Source organism: Chiloscyllium plagiosum, chromosome 21, assembly GCF_004010195.1.
Source record: "Chiloscyllium plagiosum isolate BGI_BamShark_2017 chromosome 21, ASM401019v2, whole genome shotgun sequence".
Taxonomy (NCBI): Eukaryota; Metazoa; Chordata; class Chondrichthyes; order Orectolobiformes; family Hemiscylliidae; genus Chiloscyllium; species Chiloscyllium plagiosum.
The window spans coordinates 5,829,585-5,849,584 of NC_057730.1; the positions used below are offsets into that span (position 1 = coordinate 5,829,585).

Sequence of the window (20,000 nt, forward strand, 5' to 3'; positions counted from 1 at the left end):
GAAGTCACTGAGCGTGTGGCATCAGCGATGATGTGAGGGGCGGAAGTGATGTCACGTGTGATGCATGAGGAATTGTGAGAGGTGGAAGTGGTTGTGGGAGTGGCCATGATGGGGGCGGACGTAACATCATCAATCAGCGTGGGGGTGGCAGCTGCATCAGCTGCATGGCTAATGGCATCTGAGTAGTTTCTGAGGTTAGGGGAATCTTCTGGAATGTTTGAGGAGTGCTGGTTATGGAGGTGGGTGGATAAAAGTTTGTTGTACTTACAGTTTTTGATGTTTGAGATGGAATTGAAATAATGTTTGTTGAGAGTATGAATTCTCCTGAGGATGTAGTACAGAGTGGGTCCTTTGCAATTCTGAGAGAGTGTGGCCCTCAGCTGAGGCAGGGCCTCCCTAATATTAAACTCTATGGTTTGGGTAATAAAGGCAAGTATAGCACATGCTTTCTTAACCCCTTTATGCACCTATCCTGCTATCTTAGTGTACTCCTCTACATGCATGCCAATGTCCTTCTGATCCTTGATACTTCCTAGGGTCCTACCATTTATCATGTGTTCCTTTGTCTTGTTGTCCTGCCCAAGTGCATCATCTCACATTTGTCCTGGTTGAATCCCATTTGCCACTGATCAACTCATTTGACCAGCCCATCCTCTTGTAGTTTAAGCCTATCATACTTTATTATTCACTATTTTTGTATCACCTGCAAACTTACTGATCAACCCTTCCACAATCAAGTTTAAATAATTCATATAAATCACAAACAGGAAAGCCCCAAACTGACTCCTATATGACCACACTGGACACAGACTTCTAGTTGGAAAAACGCCCCTTAGCCATCACCCTCTGCTTCCTGCCATTCAACCAATTGTGGATCGAATTTATCAAATTTCGTTGAATCCCAATATGGCCCTTATCTTTGATATCCGTCTCCCATGCAGCACCTTATCAAAAGCACTGCCTTAATCTGCAGACTTGGTCACCTCTTTGAAAAATTCAATCTAGTTGGTCAGATGTGCCCTCCCTGTAACAAAATCACGCTGACTGTTCTTGATTAATCCCTAGGAGAAAGTGAGGACTGCAGATGCTGGAGATCAGAGCTTAAAAATGTGTTGCTGGAAAAGCGCAGCAGGTCCGGCAGCATCAAAGGAGGAGAATCGACGTTTCGGTCATAAGCCCTTCTTCAGGAATTCCTGAAGAAGGGCTTATGCCCGAAACGTCGATTCTCCTGTTCCTTTGATGCTGCCTGACCTGCTGCGCTTTTCCAGCAACACATTTCTAAGCTCTTGATTAATCCCTGGTTAGAAACGAAAGTCTCTTCTCGGGATGCCCACTTTGAAGAAGTTCTCTGCCTGCCTCAGACATGCACTCAGTGAGTCCCTTTCTCACTGCCACAATGCTGTGACCACCTCAGCCCTCCAGCTCTTTGATCACATGAAACAATTTCGATACTACAGCCACGTGATGTTCCTCAGCTGCTGTCTTGGCAACCATCTTGTCCCTCAAGGCCTGCAGGTACATTTTCAACCCTACAAATTTGGACCCACTTTCGATGCTCCATATGTGCAATACCTCCAACACCTCCATAAACAGCTCTCTCTCCGAATTCTCCACTCCACCCTCTCAGCTATGTGGCTATACCTCCATTCCCTCTCCTCATCCTTCCCCCAGCTAATGGCTTCCCTTTCCTAAACATGTGGAGGACATCTACTATTCTCCATCCAACGGAGAATCCACCAACTCAACAGATTTTCAATTTCATATCAGATGTAAAAAATCAGAAGTTTGCAGAACTCAGCTGCTGTTACCTCCAGTCAGAGAACTCGCTTGTGGTTCAAAATTTGCGCCCTGGTTCTGGCTGCCTCCAGGCCCCACTCCCTCACGCTGCTGCTGCTGCCATTATCGACATGGAGACTCTCTCCAGGCCAAAGCAACTTCTGGATTGGACACCACTTCCGACATCTCACAAGGACCCCTGAGTGCTCACCTGTTTCCGCTCCGGATATCTCCTGCAATGCTGCTCCGGATTCTGCTGACAGCAGTACTCTGACCAGCCTGGACTTTCCTCCTACCTCCACCTCTGGCTCTGCCCACTCTGCAAGCAAGTCCCGGACGACATTTCTCAGGGTCACCCCTGGGTCCTACTGCTGAGTTGCAGCCACCCAGCACACCAGCTCTCTCTTCTTACCTATCAACTCCTACAATGCACTCTACTCCTCCACCTCATTCCCCCCCCCCCTCAGCCCACACCTCTCCCCTTCGCTAGCACTCCGAAACTGCGTCCTATCTCCCCTTGCCCATGACTCCACTGCAACCCATCTTGTACAAATTCAAAACCATCAGTGTCCTCATTGCCTCTGGTGATCTCCCCTCCACTACCTCTAAACTGATTGTACCCCAGCCCCATACTGCCCAGTTCTACCTGTTCCCCAATATTCACAAGCCCAACTACCCCCGCTAACACATCAACTTGGCATGCTCCTGCCCCACTGAACTCCTCTTCTGCTACCTCGACCCCACCCTTTCCCCCTTAGTTCAGGTACTTCCCATCCACATCCACGACACCAACCACACCCTCTGTCTCTTCAGCAACTTTCAGTTCCCTGGCCCACAGCTCCTTCTCTTCACTATATGCATGCAGTCCTTATACATGTCCATACCCCACAAGGATGGCCTCCAGGCCCTCTGCTTCTTCTTGTCCCATCCAGTCCTCCTCCAGCAGTACCCTCCTTCGCCTCACTGAACTGGTCATCACCTTCAATAATTTTTCCTTCCCTCCTTTTTTGACCTTACCATTTCTATCTCCGGTGACAGCCTCCAGATAGACATCTACTACTAACCCACAGCCTCCCATAACTACCTGGACTACACCTCCTCCCACCCAGTATCCTGCAAGAACTCCATCACATTCTCCCAATTCTTCCAACTCCTCAGCATCTGCTCGGACGAGGAGACATTCCACTTGCAAGCACCCAGCTGGCCACCTATTTATAAGAACGTGCTTTTCCTACTCCTGTCATCCAGACAGCCCTCCATCGCTGCACCTCCATTCCTAAACCCCCCCCCCCCAGTGCAATAAAGACAGGAGTCCCCCTTGTCCTCACCTACCACCCCACCAGTCTCCGCATCCAACACAGCATCCTCAAGCACTTCTGCCAACTCCAAATAGACCCCACCACCACGAACATCTTTCCCTCCCCACCCCTCTCTGCCTTCCGCAAGGACTGTCCCTTCCGACAGTCCTTGGTTCACACCACTCCCGCAACCGAACCCCCTTAACCAGAAAGGATGGTATTGCGTGTGGAGTTTGGATGAGAGCTGAATTAGCTTTTGCTTTAACGCCACTGTGGTTAGATAGCCTCCAGACAGATACCGCCTCAAGTCATGTAGTAAGCTGAATTATTGTGTCAGTCAATTGATGGCGAATCGATCAGAAGTTAATGGAGTTAAAACCTTCAGGAAAGGCGATAAAGGGAGAAAAGTGGCATAAATAGTGTGAGGAAAATGTCTTTGAAAAGATATAAGATCTGTTGTAATTACTATTTATAATCTTAAATATGTTCTATATTCATTTAATTAGTCAGACTAGTTTTAAATTATTAAAAATGACAATTGTGATTAAATTGACTTCAGTGGTGAAATGTGATGAAACATTTAATTATTTTTGAAGTGTGGGTTTATGTTTCTTAAAAATAAACTGCCATTTTGAATTTTTAAAAATTGCTCCTTATAATTCAACGTACGTTAAAGCATAATGAGTCTAATTTGTATTTCTGTTACAGAATATTCTGGGCATGCCCATATTCTATTGGCTGCAATGGAAAAAGTAAGTAATAACAACTTTGTATCCAGCTTTGACTCAGTCAAACTCAATTTATTATAATGCTAAGAATTAAATCTAGTGGATTGAAAACTAATTATATTTTCAGATAGATTCAAGTTATTTATTTTGAGAAATTGTATCTGAAAGCATGTTAATATCCTGAAGCATTGCGTGTAAACAGTATTTTTCTACCCTCATTACGGTAGCTTTCATTATCTGTCACTCTTTAATCTGAGGTGCTTTACTGCATCCAAAATAAACTTTGCATTTGTGGTATTGTTATATTGTAGACTAAAACAGATCCTGCATTATGTGAAAAAAATGCTGAATTTATTTGATGATAATGATACCAATTGCTTTGATTTATATAAAATTAGTTCCTGGAGTTCAGTTATCCCAGTATCAGCATAAATGGTAAAATTAAGTATGACACAATATATTTTGCCATGACAATATTGGAATCATAACTAAACTTGATTAAAAGTGTAGTGATTATTATGTATATTTTTAGGAGTAGAATGCGTTTATATCATGAAATGTTAAATGACTGGCTAGGAGTTTCACCATTCTAAATAAGAACAATGACGAAACAGCACTGAACGGAAATGATTGTAAAAGTAGTATGTCAGTAACCCATGGGAATTAATGGGAGTCATGAGCAGTAAATTAGTGAAAACGATACTGTGCTACATTATTTTGAACATATCACAATTGGAACCTGAGCACAAAACAGTGACTATTGACCAAATGGGCCAAATGCTGGCAGATGGGACTAGATTTATTTAGGATATCTGGTTGGCATGGGCGAGTTGGACTGAAGTACGTCTCTATGACTGTAGGTATAAGGGTAAACCAGTAACACGTTTATACGATGGAGGTTATTCTGGGTCCTTTTATGATGCCTTTTAAATTGCAGCAGTTTGTTTGTGACTTATTACAATCTCATTTGGCAGTATTGGACAAAAGCCTGCAGTGTTCCATTTCAAGTAATAAATCTTTCAACAATTTATATAGAATTTGGTGCATAAAACGCTTTAACAAGCTTACATCCATAATAATTGCTTCCAGAGTGTGAAGAAATGTGATGGATTCTTTTTAAACATTATTTTCATTTCTGAGCTGATATGTGGTGCTTAGTTGAGCAACTTGCAGATAATGTTTGAACACTTAATGATTGTGGGCATGCTTTTTGTTAGAGTAATGGATCTCATTAAAATTTAATTGTGCATTCTAGCATATATATTTGGAAAAACAAAGTGGACAGCAATAGCTTTAAAACTATGAACAAGTCTGACCTTGTACTGGTTATGTCATGCTAGCTGTCTACGCACCCAGTAAGATTGTTTACTAGAAATAATATTAAGTACTGAATCTCAAAATTGCTCATACATTATTCATTCACCTACAACTGTCCTCCATAAATGTTTTCATATGCAGTACACATGTGGGTTTTACCACTGGATTCGAAGACAAAATGCTGCCCATTATCTGTGAAATTAATGGAGTACCGCTTTACAACAATTTTCACATGTAGTGAATGATTCATGTTCAGCATATTTATCCTGCACCAGATTCTATTCTTATTCAATCCAAAGGTTTGTTCCTTGAGGGTTTAATGATGCACGCTATTTAGTTTGAACTGTAAAGCGACAAAAGTTCTCATCAAATTGTGGGAATGCCTCTCTTTGGGTGTTAGCGAGTTTGTTCAAGTCGTCACTTTCTGTTACCTTTATTGATTGCCACTTCATCTCAAAACACAACATTAGACAGGCAGCTGATTTCAGCAGAGTTAATGCAGAAAATATTTCAGCTCAGCAATATTTCCTTAAAAGTATAGGTATTTCTGGAGTTCCTTTAAGAATGGTGCCATGACACACGCAGAAATGTTTCAATTCTGACAGATGAAGTTGAATACTTTGAAGGAAAAATAGCATCTATCACCTCAAGTGAGGACTTAAATTTTGTCATTTACCTTCAACTTTTTATTACTTCTGTTAAAATTACATTGACTTCGTAAGAGTCAAATTATGGGTAATCTAATAATTTTCTTCAGGTACTGTACATGATACTACTTTGTATTTAAGCCTCCTATTTGAATCTAACTGGGCCTTGATTTTAACTCGTACTGCGTGAAGATTTAATCACTTGTGAGAGTGGTGACAGTTAAGTGTTTTATGTTTCCTTTTTGAAAATGATCGTGAGAAAGTTAAACTGTGATTTCTGAGAATTTTCTTACACAAAACAATTGCGCTGTGATTGTGGATGATACTGATAATTCAGTGAGTTCATTTCGTGTTCCAAGCTTCCCTTCGGATTGATTTATAGCATCCTGAAGGTCCACTATAGTTAATCAAAATTAAAAACATTTGGGGGGAAAAGCTATTTTTAGATGGTGTCAACAACTTTAAAGGAGAACGGTTTTGACCTGCTTTCCAGTTTTAAAATGGGGTTTTCAAAGAAGCTGAACAGCTTGTAAAAAAGATGGCAGCATCTCTGAATGCAATTAGTATACGGACAATTTCATTGTTTACGTTGACTGTCCACACTATTATAGAAAATATAGACCAGGCTTTTCCCTAGTACTGACTCCCTTTGTCCCTCTAAACAGGGTAACAAAATAAAGAATTAAGATTACAGTAACTACAATGTTAGAAAGTTTGCTTATGTAAGATAGCATTTTGTTTCATTCAGCAGATTTAAAATTTATACGTTGTGAAGTGGTGCAGTAATATTTCAAGTAACACAGCTTTCTTTAAATTTATAAATCCATGTACATAACAGTTTTAATAATGAATTGCAGCTTCTCTCCATGCTAGCTCTCAACTGTGAATCATAAATTTGAAAAGTCAAGCCTGACTACAGAGCTTCAGATGATCTGTGCTGACTGTTCAAGGCTACAAGGTTGCACTGTTGATTGTGTTTATTTACAGAACAAGTGGGTTGGAGTAGACTTCTGATTGGTCTTCGTGGCAGACAAAACAACTCCCTCCTTCCAGTAAACAGTTTAACTGTATTGTGTAATTTAATCTAGTCAGTGTTACAGGGCAATACAAAAACACTCAGTAACCACACTACCTTCAGGGAGCATACAGTCCTTATTCCCAAGTCAGGAGCACTCACAGTGCTTAATATCAAACCCTGAGTGCATGCTGTACTTTCACCACGGACTTCAGAGAACGCACAATGTTGAAGCTATTAATATTAGACAGTGCATAAAGTTCATGAAATAGATTCTAAGATTGCATAATGCTCACGCTGCTAAATTCAGACAGTAAGAACTGCAGAATAGAAAGATTTCATTGCGATTTTGCTGCAATCTCACTGAGGTGTTGCTGGACTGGGAACCAATGAAGATCAATGAGTAGGGGGTTGAAGGATGGATGGATGCATAGAGCAGTGTTTTTGATGAGGCCAAGTTAATTGAGGCTGGAAGTTTCAGGGAGGGAGAGACCAAGAGAGCATTTGGAATAGTGAAACCTAGTGAATGATGCATAGTTGTAGGTAAAGTAATGCATGTGGATTGAAATGTACTTTATGATCTCACTTCTTTTTCAGTGCAACCATAGTTTACTAACCTCACCATATAGGTGATGTCTTTTAACCTTGATGTCATTCTGGAAAATTCCTCTGTATCCCAATGTGTTGACGTCTTCCATCTTTAAGTGTGATGCCTAGAATCAATCACAACACCTAGCTGAGACCTAACCAGTAAGAATAAAGATTTAGTACAGCTTCCTTGTTTTTTGCGTACTATGCCTCTATGAATAAAGCCAATGATCCTATAAGATTTTTAACATCCTTCCCTCAATTTGAAACTTCTCACAGCTCGAAGTCACACTTTCCATCTTTTAAGATGCTCCTTTAAAAACTACCTTTTTGAGTGAGCATTTACCCACTTTTTCCAAATAGTTCCTATTTGTATCAATGTCAGGTTGTATTTGATAACACTCCTTTAAAGCCTCCTGCAGTGTTTTACTACATTGTAGCAAATGCAGGATGTTATATTCCGGTTCACACCTGGTGCGCCAACAACTGCTTGCTCTTCTTACTATTATAGAGACATTGGGTATAGATTCTAATTATCAGTCTTTAGTGGCATCAGCGCCCCCACAACCGTTCCCCGATGCCAAATCACGTACACGTAATTGGCTATTTATAAAAAGAAAGCTAAGTGTAGTTTATAGCAATGCTGACAGAACTTCATTGTAGAATGCGGGGTGGACAGTGGCTCAGTGGTTAGCACTGCTGCCTCACAGTGCCAGGGACCTGGGTTCAATTCCAGCCTCAGGTGACTGTGCAATCTCCACACAGACATTTTCCCCGTGTCTGTGTGGGTTTTCTCCAGGTGCTCCAGTTTCCTCCTACAATCCAAAGATGTGCAGGTTCGGTGAATTGGCCATGCTAAATTGCCTGTAATGTTCAGAGATGTGTAGGTTAGGTGCATTAGTCAGGGAAAATGTAGAGTAGTAGGGAAATGGGTCTGCGTGGGATACTTTTCGGAGGGTTGGTGTAGATTTGCTGGCCGAAGGTCCTGTTTCCACACTGTAGGGATTCTATGATGATTCAAAGGTTGCATGCAACATTTAGTTAGCAAGGTGTTATACTTGGAAGTTTAGCCTTGATCTTAACTCTGTCAGATCCTTCTGTGTACACCAGCCAACCTAAGACTACGTTGCTAGCTAGTGAGTGCTTTGTATGCAGCTGTACATGTTTTACTCTGCCACCACCCCCAAAAAAAACAAAGTAGCCATATCCAGCAATTTGTTTAATTAGATTTATTGTGGAATATGTGTCAGGAGCGGAGCAATCTACTGTAATAATCTTCTTCATGCCCAGTGATTAGTCGGTCAGGAGGCATGTCGACAGTTAAGAAGAAAAAGCATCACAAATACATGATGGAACCCAAGACAGCACACAATAATAGCTGAAGTAGAATCAGAACTTTAATGTAACAGCTGATGGCCAATCCAAATTTCCCAGCTAAGGAAAACAATCTTTCTTTCTCCAACCCCTATATCCTCTTCAGAATCTTGTATGTTTCAACAAACCCAGCTCAGTCTTCTGCATTCCAAAGAATGTAGGCCTCACTGACTCGGACTGTAACTAAAGGACCTCCCTAATATCGTGGGAACTGATTCAGTAAACCTTCATTGCATTGCCTTCTCTATGAGTAATTCTTTCCTTATAATGGAAACCAAACTTCTGCTCTGGACAATTGTAGCCAGGCTTCCTTGTTGTTATGCTCTAATCTCCATGTAATAAAGCACACTGAGCAGGAGCAGACACGGGGCTGCTGCGTAAGTGAGGCTGTATATTTGGGTGGTACTGGGGTAGTGTCTCCCACCTCTCGTCCTCCTCTCACCAAAAAAAAAGTTCTGTGTGCTGGATTGGTAAGGTGACTAGTTACTTTATTTTTTTTTGGTTTTTCAGTAATGTTGTTGGGAATTTAGAATAGTGGGAATGGAGGTTAGGGCAGTTGAATGTTTTCCCTGCTTAATGTGAGAGGTAAGGGCCACCACTAGTGTCCCTGTTGACTGTATCTGTGGGAAGTGGACCCAGCTCCATCTCCTCGAAAACCGTGTTCGGAAACTGGAGCTGGATGAACTTTGGATCATTTGGGAGGCAGAGGAAGTTATTGAGAAGAGCTACAGGGAGGTGGTCACACCTCAGGTAAAGGAAGAAGGTAGACGGGTTACTGTCAGGGAATATAAAGGGAACCGGCAGGCAGTGCAGGGATCCCCTGTGGCCGTTCCCCTGTATAACAAATACGCAGTTTTGGCTACTGTTTGGGGGTGGGGGGGGGTGGAATGACTTACCAGGAATAAGCAGTGGGGCACAGGTCTCTGGCACAGTCTGTCCCTGTTGCTCAGAGGGGAAGAGTAGCAGAGCATTAGTCATTGGGGACTTCATAGTTAGGGGGATAGATAGGAGGTTCTGTGGGAACAATAGAGAATCACTTTTGGTGTGTTGCCTCCCAGGTGCCAAGGTTTGTGATGTCTCTGATCGTGTTTTTGGGATCCTTGAGGGGGAGGGGGAGCAGCCCCAAGTTGTGGTCCACTGGTCCACATAGGCACCAATGACATAGGTAGGAAGAGAGATAGGGATCTAAGGCAGACATTCAGGGAGCTAGGATGGAAGCTTAGAGTGAGAACAAACAGGGTTGTCATCTCTGGTTTGTTGCCCATGCTGTGTGCTAGCAAAGCAAGGAAAAGGGAGAAAGAGGAGTTGAACATAGGTCTACAGGGATGGTGCAGGAGGGAGGGTTTGGGATTCCTGAATAACTGGGGCACCTTCTGAGCTTGGTGGGACCTCTACAACAGATGGTCTTCACCTGAACGAAATGGGTACCAATATCCTTGGGGAGGGGGGGAGTTTGCTAATGCTCTTTGGGAGAGTTTTCAGCAGGGGAATGGGAACCAACATTGTTGTATGAGTATGCGGGAGGTTGAGAGTAGTGAAGTCAGAACTAAGATTTCAAGATCACAAGAAGGCACCGGCAGGCAAGAAGTTGGTTTGAAGTGTGTCGACTTCAATGCCAGGAGCATCTGGAATAAGGTGGGTGAACTTGCAGCATGGGTTGATTTCAATGTTGTGGCCATTTCAGAGACATGGGTAGAGCAGGGACAGGAATGGTTTTTGCAGGTTCTGGGATTTAGATGTTTCAGTAAGAACAGAGAAAATGGTAAAAGAGGCGGTAGTGTGGCACTGTTAGTCAAGGACAGTATTACAGTTGCAGAAAGGACATTTGAGGACTCGTCAGCTGAGGTAGTATGGGCTGAGATTAGAAACCGGAAAGGAGTGGTCACCCCGTTGGGAGTTTTCTGTTGGCCTCCAGAGATGTGGAGGATAAGACAGCAAAGATGATCCTCGATAGGAGCGAGAGTTACAGGGTAGTTATTATGGGGGACTTCAACTTGCCAAATATTGACTGGGAACACTATAGTTCAAGTACTTTAGATGGGTCAGTTTTTGTCCAATGTGTGCAGGACGGTTTCCTGGCACAGTATGTAGACAGGCCAATAAGGGGCAAGGCCACATTAGATTTGGTACTGGGTAATGAACTCGGCCAGGTATTAGATTTGGAGGTAGGTGAGCACTTTGGTGATAGTGACCACAATTCGGTTATGTTTAATTTAGCGATGGAAAGAGATAGGTACATACCACGGGAAGAGTTATAGCTGGGGGAAAGGCAGTTATGATGCGATTAGGCAAGATTTAGGATGCACAGGATGGGGAAGGAAAGTGCAAGGGATCGGCACTGTTGAAATGTGGAGCATATTCAAGGACCAGCTACTGTTAGGCAGGGAGGAAGTGGTCGAGCGCGGGAGCCATGGTTTACTAAGGAAGTTGAATCTCTTGTCAGGAGAAAGGATGTCAGGATGAGATGTGATGGCTCAGTTAGGGCACTTGAGAGTTACATGTTAGCCAGGGAAGACCTAAGGAGAGAACTAAGAAGAGCCAGGAGGGAACATGAGAGGTCATAGGATTAAGGAAAGCCTGAAGGCTTTCTAGAGGTATATCAGGAATAAAAGAATGACTAGAGAAAATTAGGGCCAGTCAAACACAGTAGTGGGAAGTTGTATGTGGAATCTGATGAGATAGGGGAAGCACGAAATGAATATTTTTCATCAGTATTCACACTGGGAAAAGGCAATGGTGTCCAAGAGAATACTGAGATACAGACTATTAGACTAGATGGGATTGAGGTGCATAAGGAGGAGGTGTTAGCAATTGGAAAGTGTAAAAATAGGTAAGTCCCTTGGGCCGGATGAGATTTATCTTGGGATTCTCTGGGAAGCCAGGGAGGAGATTGCGAGGCCTTTGGCTTTGATCTTTGTCATCATTGTCTACAGGAATAGTGCCAGAAGAGTGGAGAATAGCAAATGTCCCCTTTTTCAAGAAGGGGAGTAGAAACAACCCTGGTAATTATAGACCAGAGAGACTTAGTTCAGTTGTGGATAAAGTGTTGGAAAGGGTTATAAGAGATAGGATTTATAATCATCTAGAAAAGAATAAGTTGATTAGGGATAGTCAACACGGTTTTGTGAAGGATAGATTGTGTCTCACAAACCTTATTGAGTTCTTTGAGAAGGTGACCAAACAGGTGGATGAGGATAAAGTGGTTGATGTGGTGTATATGGATTTCAGGAAGGCGTTTGATAAGGATCCCATGGCAGGCTATTGCTGAAAATACGGAGGCGTGGGATTGAGGGTGATTTAGTGGTTAGCTGGTCAGCTGAAAGAAGTCAGTGAGTGGTGATTGATGGGAAACATTCATCCTGGAGTTCAGTGACTAGTGGGGTACCATGAGGATCTGTTTTGGGTCCACTGTTGTTTGTAATTTTTATAAATGACCTGGATGAAGGCATAGAAGGGTGTGTTATTAAATTTGCGGATGACACTAAGGTCGGTAGAGTTGTGGATAGTGATGAAGAATGTTGTAGGTTACAGAGAGACATAGATAAGCTGCAGAGCTGGGCTGACCCATGTCAAATAGAGTTCAATGTGGAAAAGTGTGAGGTGATTCACTTTGGAATGCAGAGTACTGGGCTAATGGTAAGATTCTTGGTAGTGTAGATGAGCAGAGAGATCTCATGTCCAGGTACATAGATCCCTGAAAGTTGACACCCAGGTTGATTGGGTTCTTAAGAAGGCATAAGGTGTGTTAGCTTTTATTGGGAGAGGGATTGAGACTCTGAGCCATGAGGTCATGCTGCAGCTGTACAAAACTCTGGTGTGGTCACATTTGGAGTATTGCGAACAGTTCTGCTCACTGCATTATAGGAAGGATTGGAAACTTTGGAAATGGTTCAGATGAGATTTACTCGGATGTTGCCTGGTATGGAGGGAAGGTCTTACAAGGAAAGGCTGAGGGACTTGAGCCTGTTTTCGTTAGAGAGAAGATGGTTGAGAGGTGACCTAACTGAGACATGTAGGAGGGTTAGATGGGTTGGACAGTGAGAATCATTTTCTTCGGATGGTGATGGCTGGCACGAGGGGACATAGCTTTAAATTGAGGGGTGGCATATATAGAACAGCTGTCAGAGGTAGTTTCTTTACTCCGAGTAGTAGGGGTGTAGAACGCACTGCCTGCAACAGTAATAGACTCACCAAATTTAAGGGCATTTAAATGGTCATTGGATAGGCATATGGGCGAGAGTGGAATACTGCAGGTTAGATGTGCCTCAGATTGGTTCCAAAGGTTGGCGCAGCATTGAGGGCCGAAGGGCCTGTACTTCGCTATTATGTTCTATGTTCTAAAGGTCAATTTGCTGTTATATTTCCTTTATTGATTATTGTGTGTGTGTGCTAACTTTGTGTTCCTTGCAAGAGTATATCCAATTCCTCAGAACATTAATAATGACAAGCTTCTAATAATTACAAAGTAGTCTGTTGAGGTGGTATGTAGCTGGAGGTGTAATTTCTTTGGATGAGTACAGAAGGCCCCATCTGTATGGATGCACAAGATCCCATGGCATTATTTTAAGAAATGATGATTGATCATTATTTATCTCTTGGCCAGTACCAGCACAGTAAACTAACTGACCGTTGATGTCATGTGCTGTTTGTGACACACTGCCATTGGCTACCTGATGCTCTGAAGTATATCATACAATGTGGAAAGACGCCATTTGGCCTTTCGAGACTGCACCAGTCCTCTGAAGAGCATCCCTCTAGACCCAGTCCTCCCACCCTATTTCCCTGTTATTAAGCATTTACAGTGGCTAATCCACCTAACCTGCACACTACAAGGCAATTTCGCATGGTCAGTCCACCTAACCTGCACACTACAAGGCAATTTCGCATGGTCAGTCCACCTAACCTGTACATGTTTGGACTGCAGAAGGAAGCCAGAGCACCCAGAGGAAACCCACACAGAGTATGTGTGAATTCCACACAGACAGTCACCAAAGGCTGGAATCGAACCCCATTGTGAAGCAGCAGTATGGCCACTGAGCCACTGTGCTACCCTTTTCTCACCAATTTTGGAACTTTTTTTTCCATTATATTCGGCTGATAATTGACTCCGTCTGGTTGATGTCAAATGCTCCATATTTAAAGATTCTTGAGTGGATCCTGCTGCCAAAATGGTTACTAACTGTAACGATCTGAAATGCATTCATTTTGAATCTCTGCCGCTGATTTTTCTTATTTCTCTTTCTCATCTCCCATCAAGCAGCAATGGAACCTTTCATTTTCAGCAAATAGGAAAAGGTCATTCACCCCCTGAAGCTCGTTCTTCCATTCAGTGAGATCATGGCTGATCTGTGGCCTACCCCCATCTAACAATCTTTGGCCCATATCCCTTAACACTTCAACCTAACAAAAAAACCCGCCTAATTAAAATTTAAAATTAACAACTGCTCAGTGGTTAGAACTGCTGCCTCACAGCGCCAGGGACCTTGATTCGGTTCCCACCTTTGGTGATTGTGTGTGTGGAATTTGCACATTCTCCCTGTGTCTGCGTGGGTTTCCTCTGGGTGCTCCAGTTTCCTCCCACATTCCAAAATATATGCAGGTTTGGTGAATTGGCCATGCTAAATCTCCCCCTAGTGTAAGGTATGTTAGTCAGGGGTAAATATGGGGAATGGATATGGGTGGGTTGCTCTTCGGAGGGTCGATGTGAACTTGTTGGGCCAAAGGGCCTGTTTCCATACTGTAGGGAATCTAATCTAAACTAATCCACCATCAGCTGCTGTTTATGGAAGAAAATTCCAAACATCTATTACCCTTTATGTGCAGAAGTGTTTTTTCCTAAGACAGTCAGGCCCTAGTTTTTGGACTATGGTCCCCTAGTTCTAGAATCTACAGTTAGTGAAAATAGTTGATCTTTATCTAACCTGTCTTTTCTTGTTATTATCGTGAAGACTTTGATCACATCATCCCTGAACCTTAAATCCTGGAGGAAACAGGTCTGAGTTGTATAAACTTTCTCCATAAGTTAACCCCTGAAGTCCAGCTATCATTCTCACCAAAATTATGTGCAGAGCCTCCCAGAATCCACATGGATTTTTTTTAAGACAACTATTTATTCTCTCCCACCTATTGCTTTACTTGGGTTGATTTTTATTTATAAGATTTGCACTATTGGAAATGCAGAGCTAATTTTGGGGCACTTGTCTGACTTTTACAAATGGAGAAATCAGTTTCTGATTTAATGAGGTCCTGTTATTAATTGTATGGCTGTTACTTTGCAAAGCAATATTTAAATGATGAGAGTAAAACAGAGTACCTACATCAGGAAGCTTATCTGCCCTGTTTGCTGTATCATTGGCTAACTCCTCCTGAGCTACTAATAACCAGCTGTTTGTGGAATTAGACGGATTCTTGGTAAGTCTGTATTTGTAGCTGTAGACTCGATTGTGAGAAGGGCTAGTTTTTATTTTTGACACCGTTCTATATGTACAATCATATATACTAAATTGGTTCAAAAAATATTCCACATTGCTATTTATATACCATGTAGAATTCTGTTGACTGGCTTTAGGGTTTTTTTTAATCTAACTTGCTGATGACTTCATTTATTTTGCAGCACGTCGATGGAAGCTTTTCTGTGAAGCCATTAAAGCAAAAGCAGATTGTAAGTAACCTGTAAACTTGATGATGTCGTAATAGTGATGAACAAGCTTATTGAACCAGAACTGAATTATTTACATGCAGGAGCCAGAGTTCTCCACAGCCCTTCAGAAAACTTGATGCTTGCTTTTTTGCTTTCCCCATCTAACTTCCCTCTTGCAGGACACCTTGTCAAGGATGCAGCAAGGAACAGGTTGTTGTCTCTGGATGCACAGTTGTCTGGCAGGATGGTGATGAGGCCTAGTACCTAATTTTGGCATGTGTTTATACCCATACAGGCCTGTAAGCAAGCCATATCAACTTTCTGTGGAATCTCAATGCAATATTTGATCCAGCGATCTTTCATGGAGTGATTAGAGCAGCATAGGAGTCTTTTTGGCCTCGGATCCACGGCAGTTCTTTGCAAGGACAATTTAGCTACTTATGCTGTTCCGTCATTGCCCAAAGTCCTGTAAATTCTACCCCTTTATGTATTTGACCAGTTCTCACATAGAACACATCTTTACTGATTACTTAATTTTAAAAACAGAGTTTTCCCCATTTTATATTTTGGACAGTCACCTTAAATCACTTTTCTGTCGTTCTTAATCCTTCCGTCAATGGTAAGAGTTTATCTTTATCCACACTCTCTCGACCCCTCATGATCATGAGCACTTCAACCAAATTCCCTCTCCACCTTTTGGCTAAGGATGCTAATCGCTGTGTCTCCAATCTAGCCACACAACTGAAGTCCCTCATCCCTAGAATCATTATCATTTTCTTCCCTCCCCTCCCCTGCACTCCTTTTTAAAATCTTTACATCCTTCCTAAAATGTATTGTTCAGAATTGGATATATTATTTCAGTTGAGAGAGTGCTTTATAATGAGTTGTCATAGCTTCCTTATGTTTGCATTCCATGTCTTTATTCATAAAGCATGGGATCCTTCAAGCCTTTTTGCCCACTTTCTCAACCTGCCTTGCCAAGTTCAATGATTTATGTGCATATATCCTTTTGACCCAGATATTGGAAAAAGCCTTTATTTTATTTTGTGCAATGTACCTTTAAAGCCGCAGTGGATTAGGGAGTATTCTGAAAGATGGTTTAAAAGTTTCTGATTATAATATCATTAAATTCCAAGAAATGCTCATGTGACTTGAGGTTACCATAGAAATGAACACTTAAAATGCAGAAGGTACATACAAGACTGTTTATTTGTGCTACAACACAAGGGATACTTGCTGCAGTGGTATAGATACAATATTAAATTGTAGTGAATCAGTCTGTAACTTTAATATTTGCAACAAGACACATTCTAAATTAAATTTTGAGATGAAAATTAGAACCTGACATTCCAGAGTAAATGAAAACTGAATTGTATTAAATTTAACTCGTCCCCAGAATGTTTTGTTAATTTGCCACTCTATATTATTAAAGTTCTTGGTAGAAGTGTGCACTAGAGTCATAGAGATGTACAGCATGGAAACAGACCCTTCGGTCCAACTTGTCCATGTTGACCAGACGGTCCAACTTGTCCATGTTGACCAGATATCCCAACCCAATCTAGTCCCACCTGCCAACACCTGGCCCCCCCATATCCCTCCAAACCCTTCCTATTCATATACCCAAGGTCACTCCTCAGCCTCCGAAGCTCCAGGGAAACAGCCACAGCGTGTTCAGCCTCTCCCTATATCTCAAATCCTCCAACCCTGACAACATTCTTGTAAATCTTTTCTGAACCCTTTCAATGTTTCACAACCTCTTTCTGATAGGAAGGAGACCAGAATTGCACGCAATATTCCAACAGTGGTCTAACCAATGTCCTGTACAGCTGCAACATGACCTCCCAACTCCTGTACTCAATACTCTGACCAATAAAGGAAAGCATACCAAATGCCTTCTTCACTATCAGTCTCCCGTGGGGAACCTTGTTGAACGTCTTACTGAAGTCCATATAGATCGCATCTACCGCTCTGCCCTCATCAATCCTCTTTGTTACTGATAGTGGGAAAAAAAACCATCGTCCAATACAGGGTTTGAGACCATATCTTTAAACTGAGCAGCCCCATTAAATAGAACTGAGCAAGTTGGGAACTGTCTCCACAAAGCCTTTCTCAACTTGTTTCAGACATTTGCAACTTCGACATGTAATTACTTTTTCCATTTTGTATAACAGTGGTGCATTACAAATGCAGCAATTTTATGCCCAGTGATAGGCTTGAAATCTGATGTGATGTTGTGCAGCCTGCCCATTCCCTTGATGCTCCTGCTGTAGCATGGAAAGATCTTAGGATCAATTGCTGGCAGTCAGTTCAGAATGGGAATTCGAAAATGCAAACCAGGTTCTCACCAAACTGTTTAATTTTTGCTAAGATCTGGTTTCTGAAGCAGGAACGTTGTGGGAAGCAGTGGGTCTCTGGGTCACCAGCTGTCGAGCCAGTACGAGTCTTTTGTTGTCTGTCTTCTGGAAGGTTGCCATATTTTGTTCCATTCATGTGCTTTATAGGCCAGTGACAGGCCTTACCCAAGAATCAAGATAAGACTTTTGACCACTAATTATCTACTTAAAGGCCTCAATTGAGAGTAGACGAGAAGGCTGTCGAAATGAAACCAATCTTTGTAATGTGCTTGCTTATCCCGAAAACTAAGAATATTGCGATTCTTGGTTTTATGAGCATTCTACTGCTAGTTTGACCATGATTTCAATGCAGTCTCCCCTTTATTAAAATTGTTGAAGAACAATTCATATTCACCTGATCTGAATCCTGTCAGACAGCCTTCCAGATGTTAAAGTCTGCTTATTGCAATAAAAGATTTAATGTATGTTATCTTGGCCATTGGCTTGCTTTCTTTTGGTTTTATTGGGGTTATCTGTTCCTGTTGCATTAGTTTTTGTGTGTGTACACATATAGAGAGAGCCTATTTTCTTTCTTCCTATCAAATTATGTCATTTCACACTTCTCTGCATTAAATTTCATCTACCATGAGCCTGCCAAAATTGTTTTTTATCTACTCATTTCTCCTATATAGAAATCTAGATATTATGAAAATAAAATGCAATTTTGGTTTAGGTTGGTGACTTCCGTAAAACGTTACTTTTTGTTTTGGTTCAAAGAATTTGAGCATAGTAAATCGGAACGGAGTTAACTTTGAACTAGTTTTGTCTGTTACAAGAAAATGTTGATTTAATAACACAATTAAAATATTTCTAATTGCTAGTCTATTTTAAAAGGATTGTGTGCAATGATGATAGTAATATGAAATATATGGAAATGGTGTGAAAAGCTGCACAGTTCAGATCGTCTGTGCTTCTGCCATCTTAAAAAAAAAAGTATAAAATGTTATAAGTAGATTCTAATTAAGGGAAGCAATGATGAATTCCGTCAGTAAATTTCCTTTTGAGCAGTACCCAAAAAGGACACATTGTCAAAGCTGTCCATCTTGCACTCATCAGAACAATTTGCATGAGTACCTTTTTTCTAGAGGAACACCAACATTCATGCTGCTTGAGAAGAGAGTTGATTTGTTGGCAGTTGAACTCTGGTAAAGGCATTGCAATGAACAATGCATTTAAGTTTTAAACCAGATAGTTTGACTTTGGTTAGTAAGTGTGAAGCCTAAGAGGTGTGTTAGGAAATGGTGGATACCTGTTTAGTTGAGTTGAAACACAGGCTCCTCCTGTGTTCAAAGACAAATTATTAATGTGTAATAATACATGTAGCTTCCAGTACGTGCATACACCACACTATGAGCTCAACTCACTGTCCTAAATTTATAGTCAGTGTAGAATCTCGCACATTGAAGGCCATCCAACAAATGTTGGCCTGTTGCAGGATCACATCTAATGTTCAACGTTGTTGTGAATTTTTCAAGTGTGGGATGATTGGGTACAGCCAGTACCTTGTTGCAAATAATCAAAGGGGTATGTTGTTTGATGCATTTGGGACGTGCAGCTTACATACCTGTCATCACATCAGTGTTAGAAATTCACATACCATATTACCCATTTGTGTGAAGAATCGAATATCTATTTGGCTTGATGGCAGTATCCTATTAGTGATGAACACTGACCTTTCCCCTTGAATTGGTATTCTTGTGAGTTTTCCTAATGATTGTAAAGCAGAAAGCTTTGACAGAATATGACTTCTTTTGGCAATATTCTTAAGATTTTCTATTCAGTTTAAATTTTTACTTGAATATCTGACTTGGGCTGTGGTCCTAATGACTAGATTCTATTTCAACAGTTAGAGCACTATTTCTTGTATCAATTCGGCTATGTTATTATGAGTCTTTGCCAGCATTGAGAGACATGTTGTGAAGGTAGACTGAGGCTTAAATTTCTAAACTTCTGTTGTCTTTTTTTTGTTGGATAACCGTAGCGCTCACCCCTTCCTTAGGAGAGAATCGTACACTATGTTATAAAACTGCCACACCTTGGGTCCCAGATGCTTAATTTTTTAAAAGCTTTATGAGGCACTTTCTCTACTGCACAATATTCCCTCTGTTATGCTTCTGAAAAGCTGGCTTCTTCAGTGCATACTCTATGGTTGGAAATCACAATGCTGTACTAAGCACTAATAAAAATGTATAACTACACAGGAAATTTCAAGTTATAGTCTACA

General features: G+C 41.5%; 1 protein-coding gene across 2 annotated transcripts in view; it reads left to right on the top strand.

Annotated features, from left to right (window-relative positions):
- LOC122560491 (E3 ubiquitin-protein ligase MGRN1-like) overlaps positions 1-20,000 on the top strand; it is a 165,934-nt gene that overhangs the window by 115,063 nt on the left and 30,871 nt on the right. For both annotated transcript variants that reach the window (XM_043711142.1, XM_043711141.1), the window contains exons 7-8: positions 3,783-3,826; positions 15,357-15,404. In XM_043711142.1, the coding sequence (XP_043567077.1) occupies positions 3,783-3,826; positions 15,357-15,404 (92 nt within the window). The remainder of the gene's footprint in view (positions 1-3,782; positions 3,827-15,356; positions 15,405-20,000) is intronic.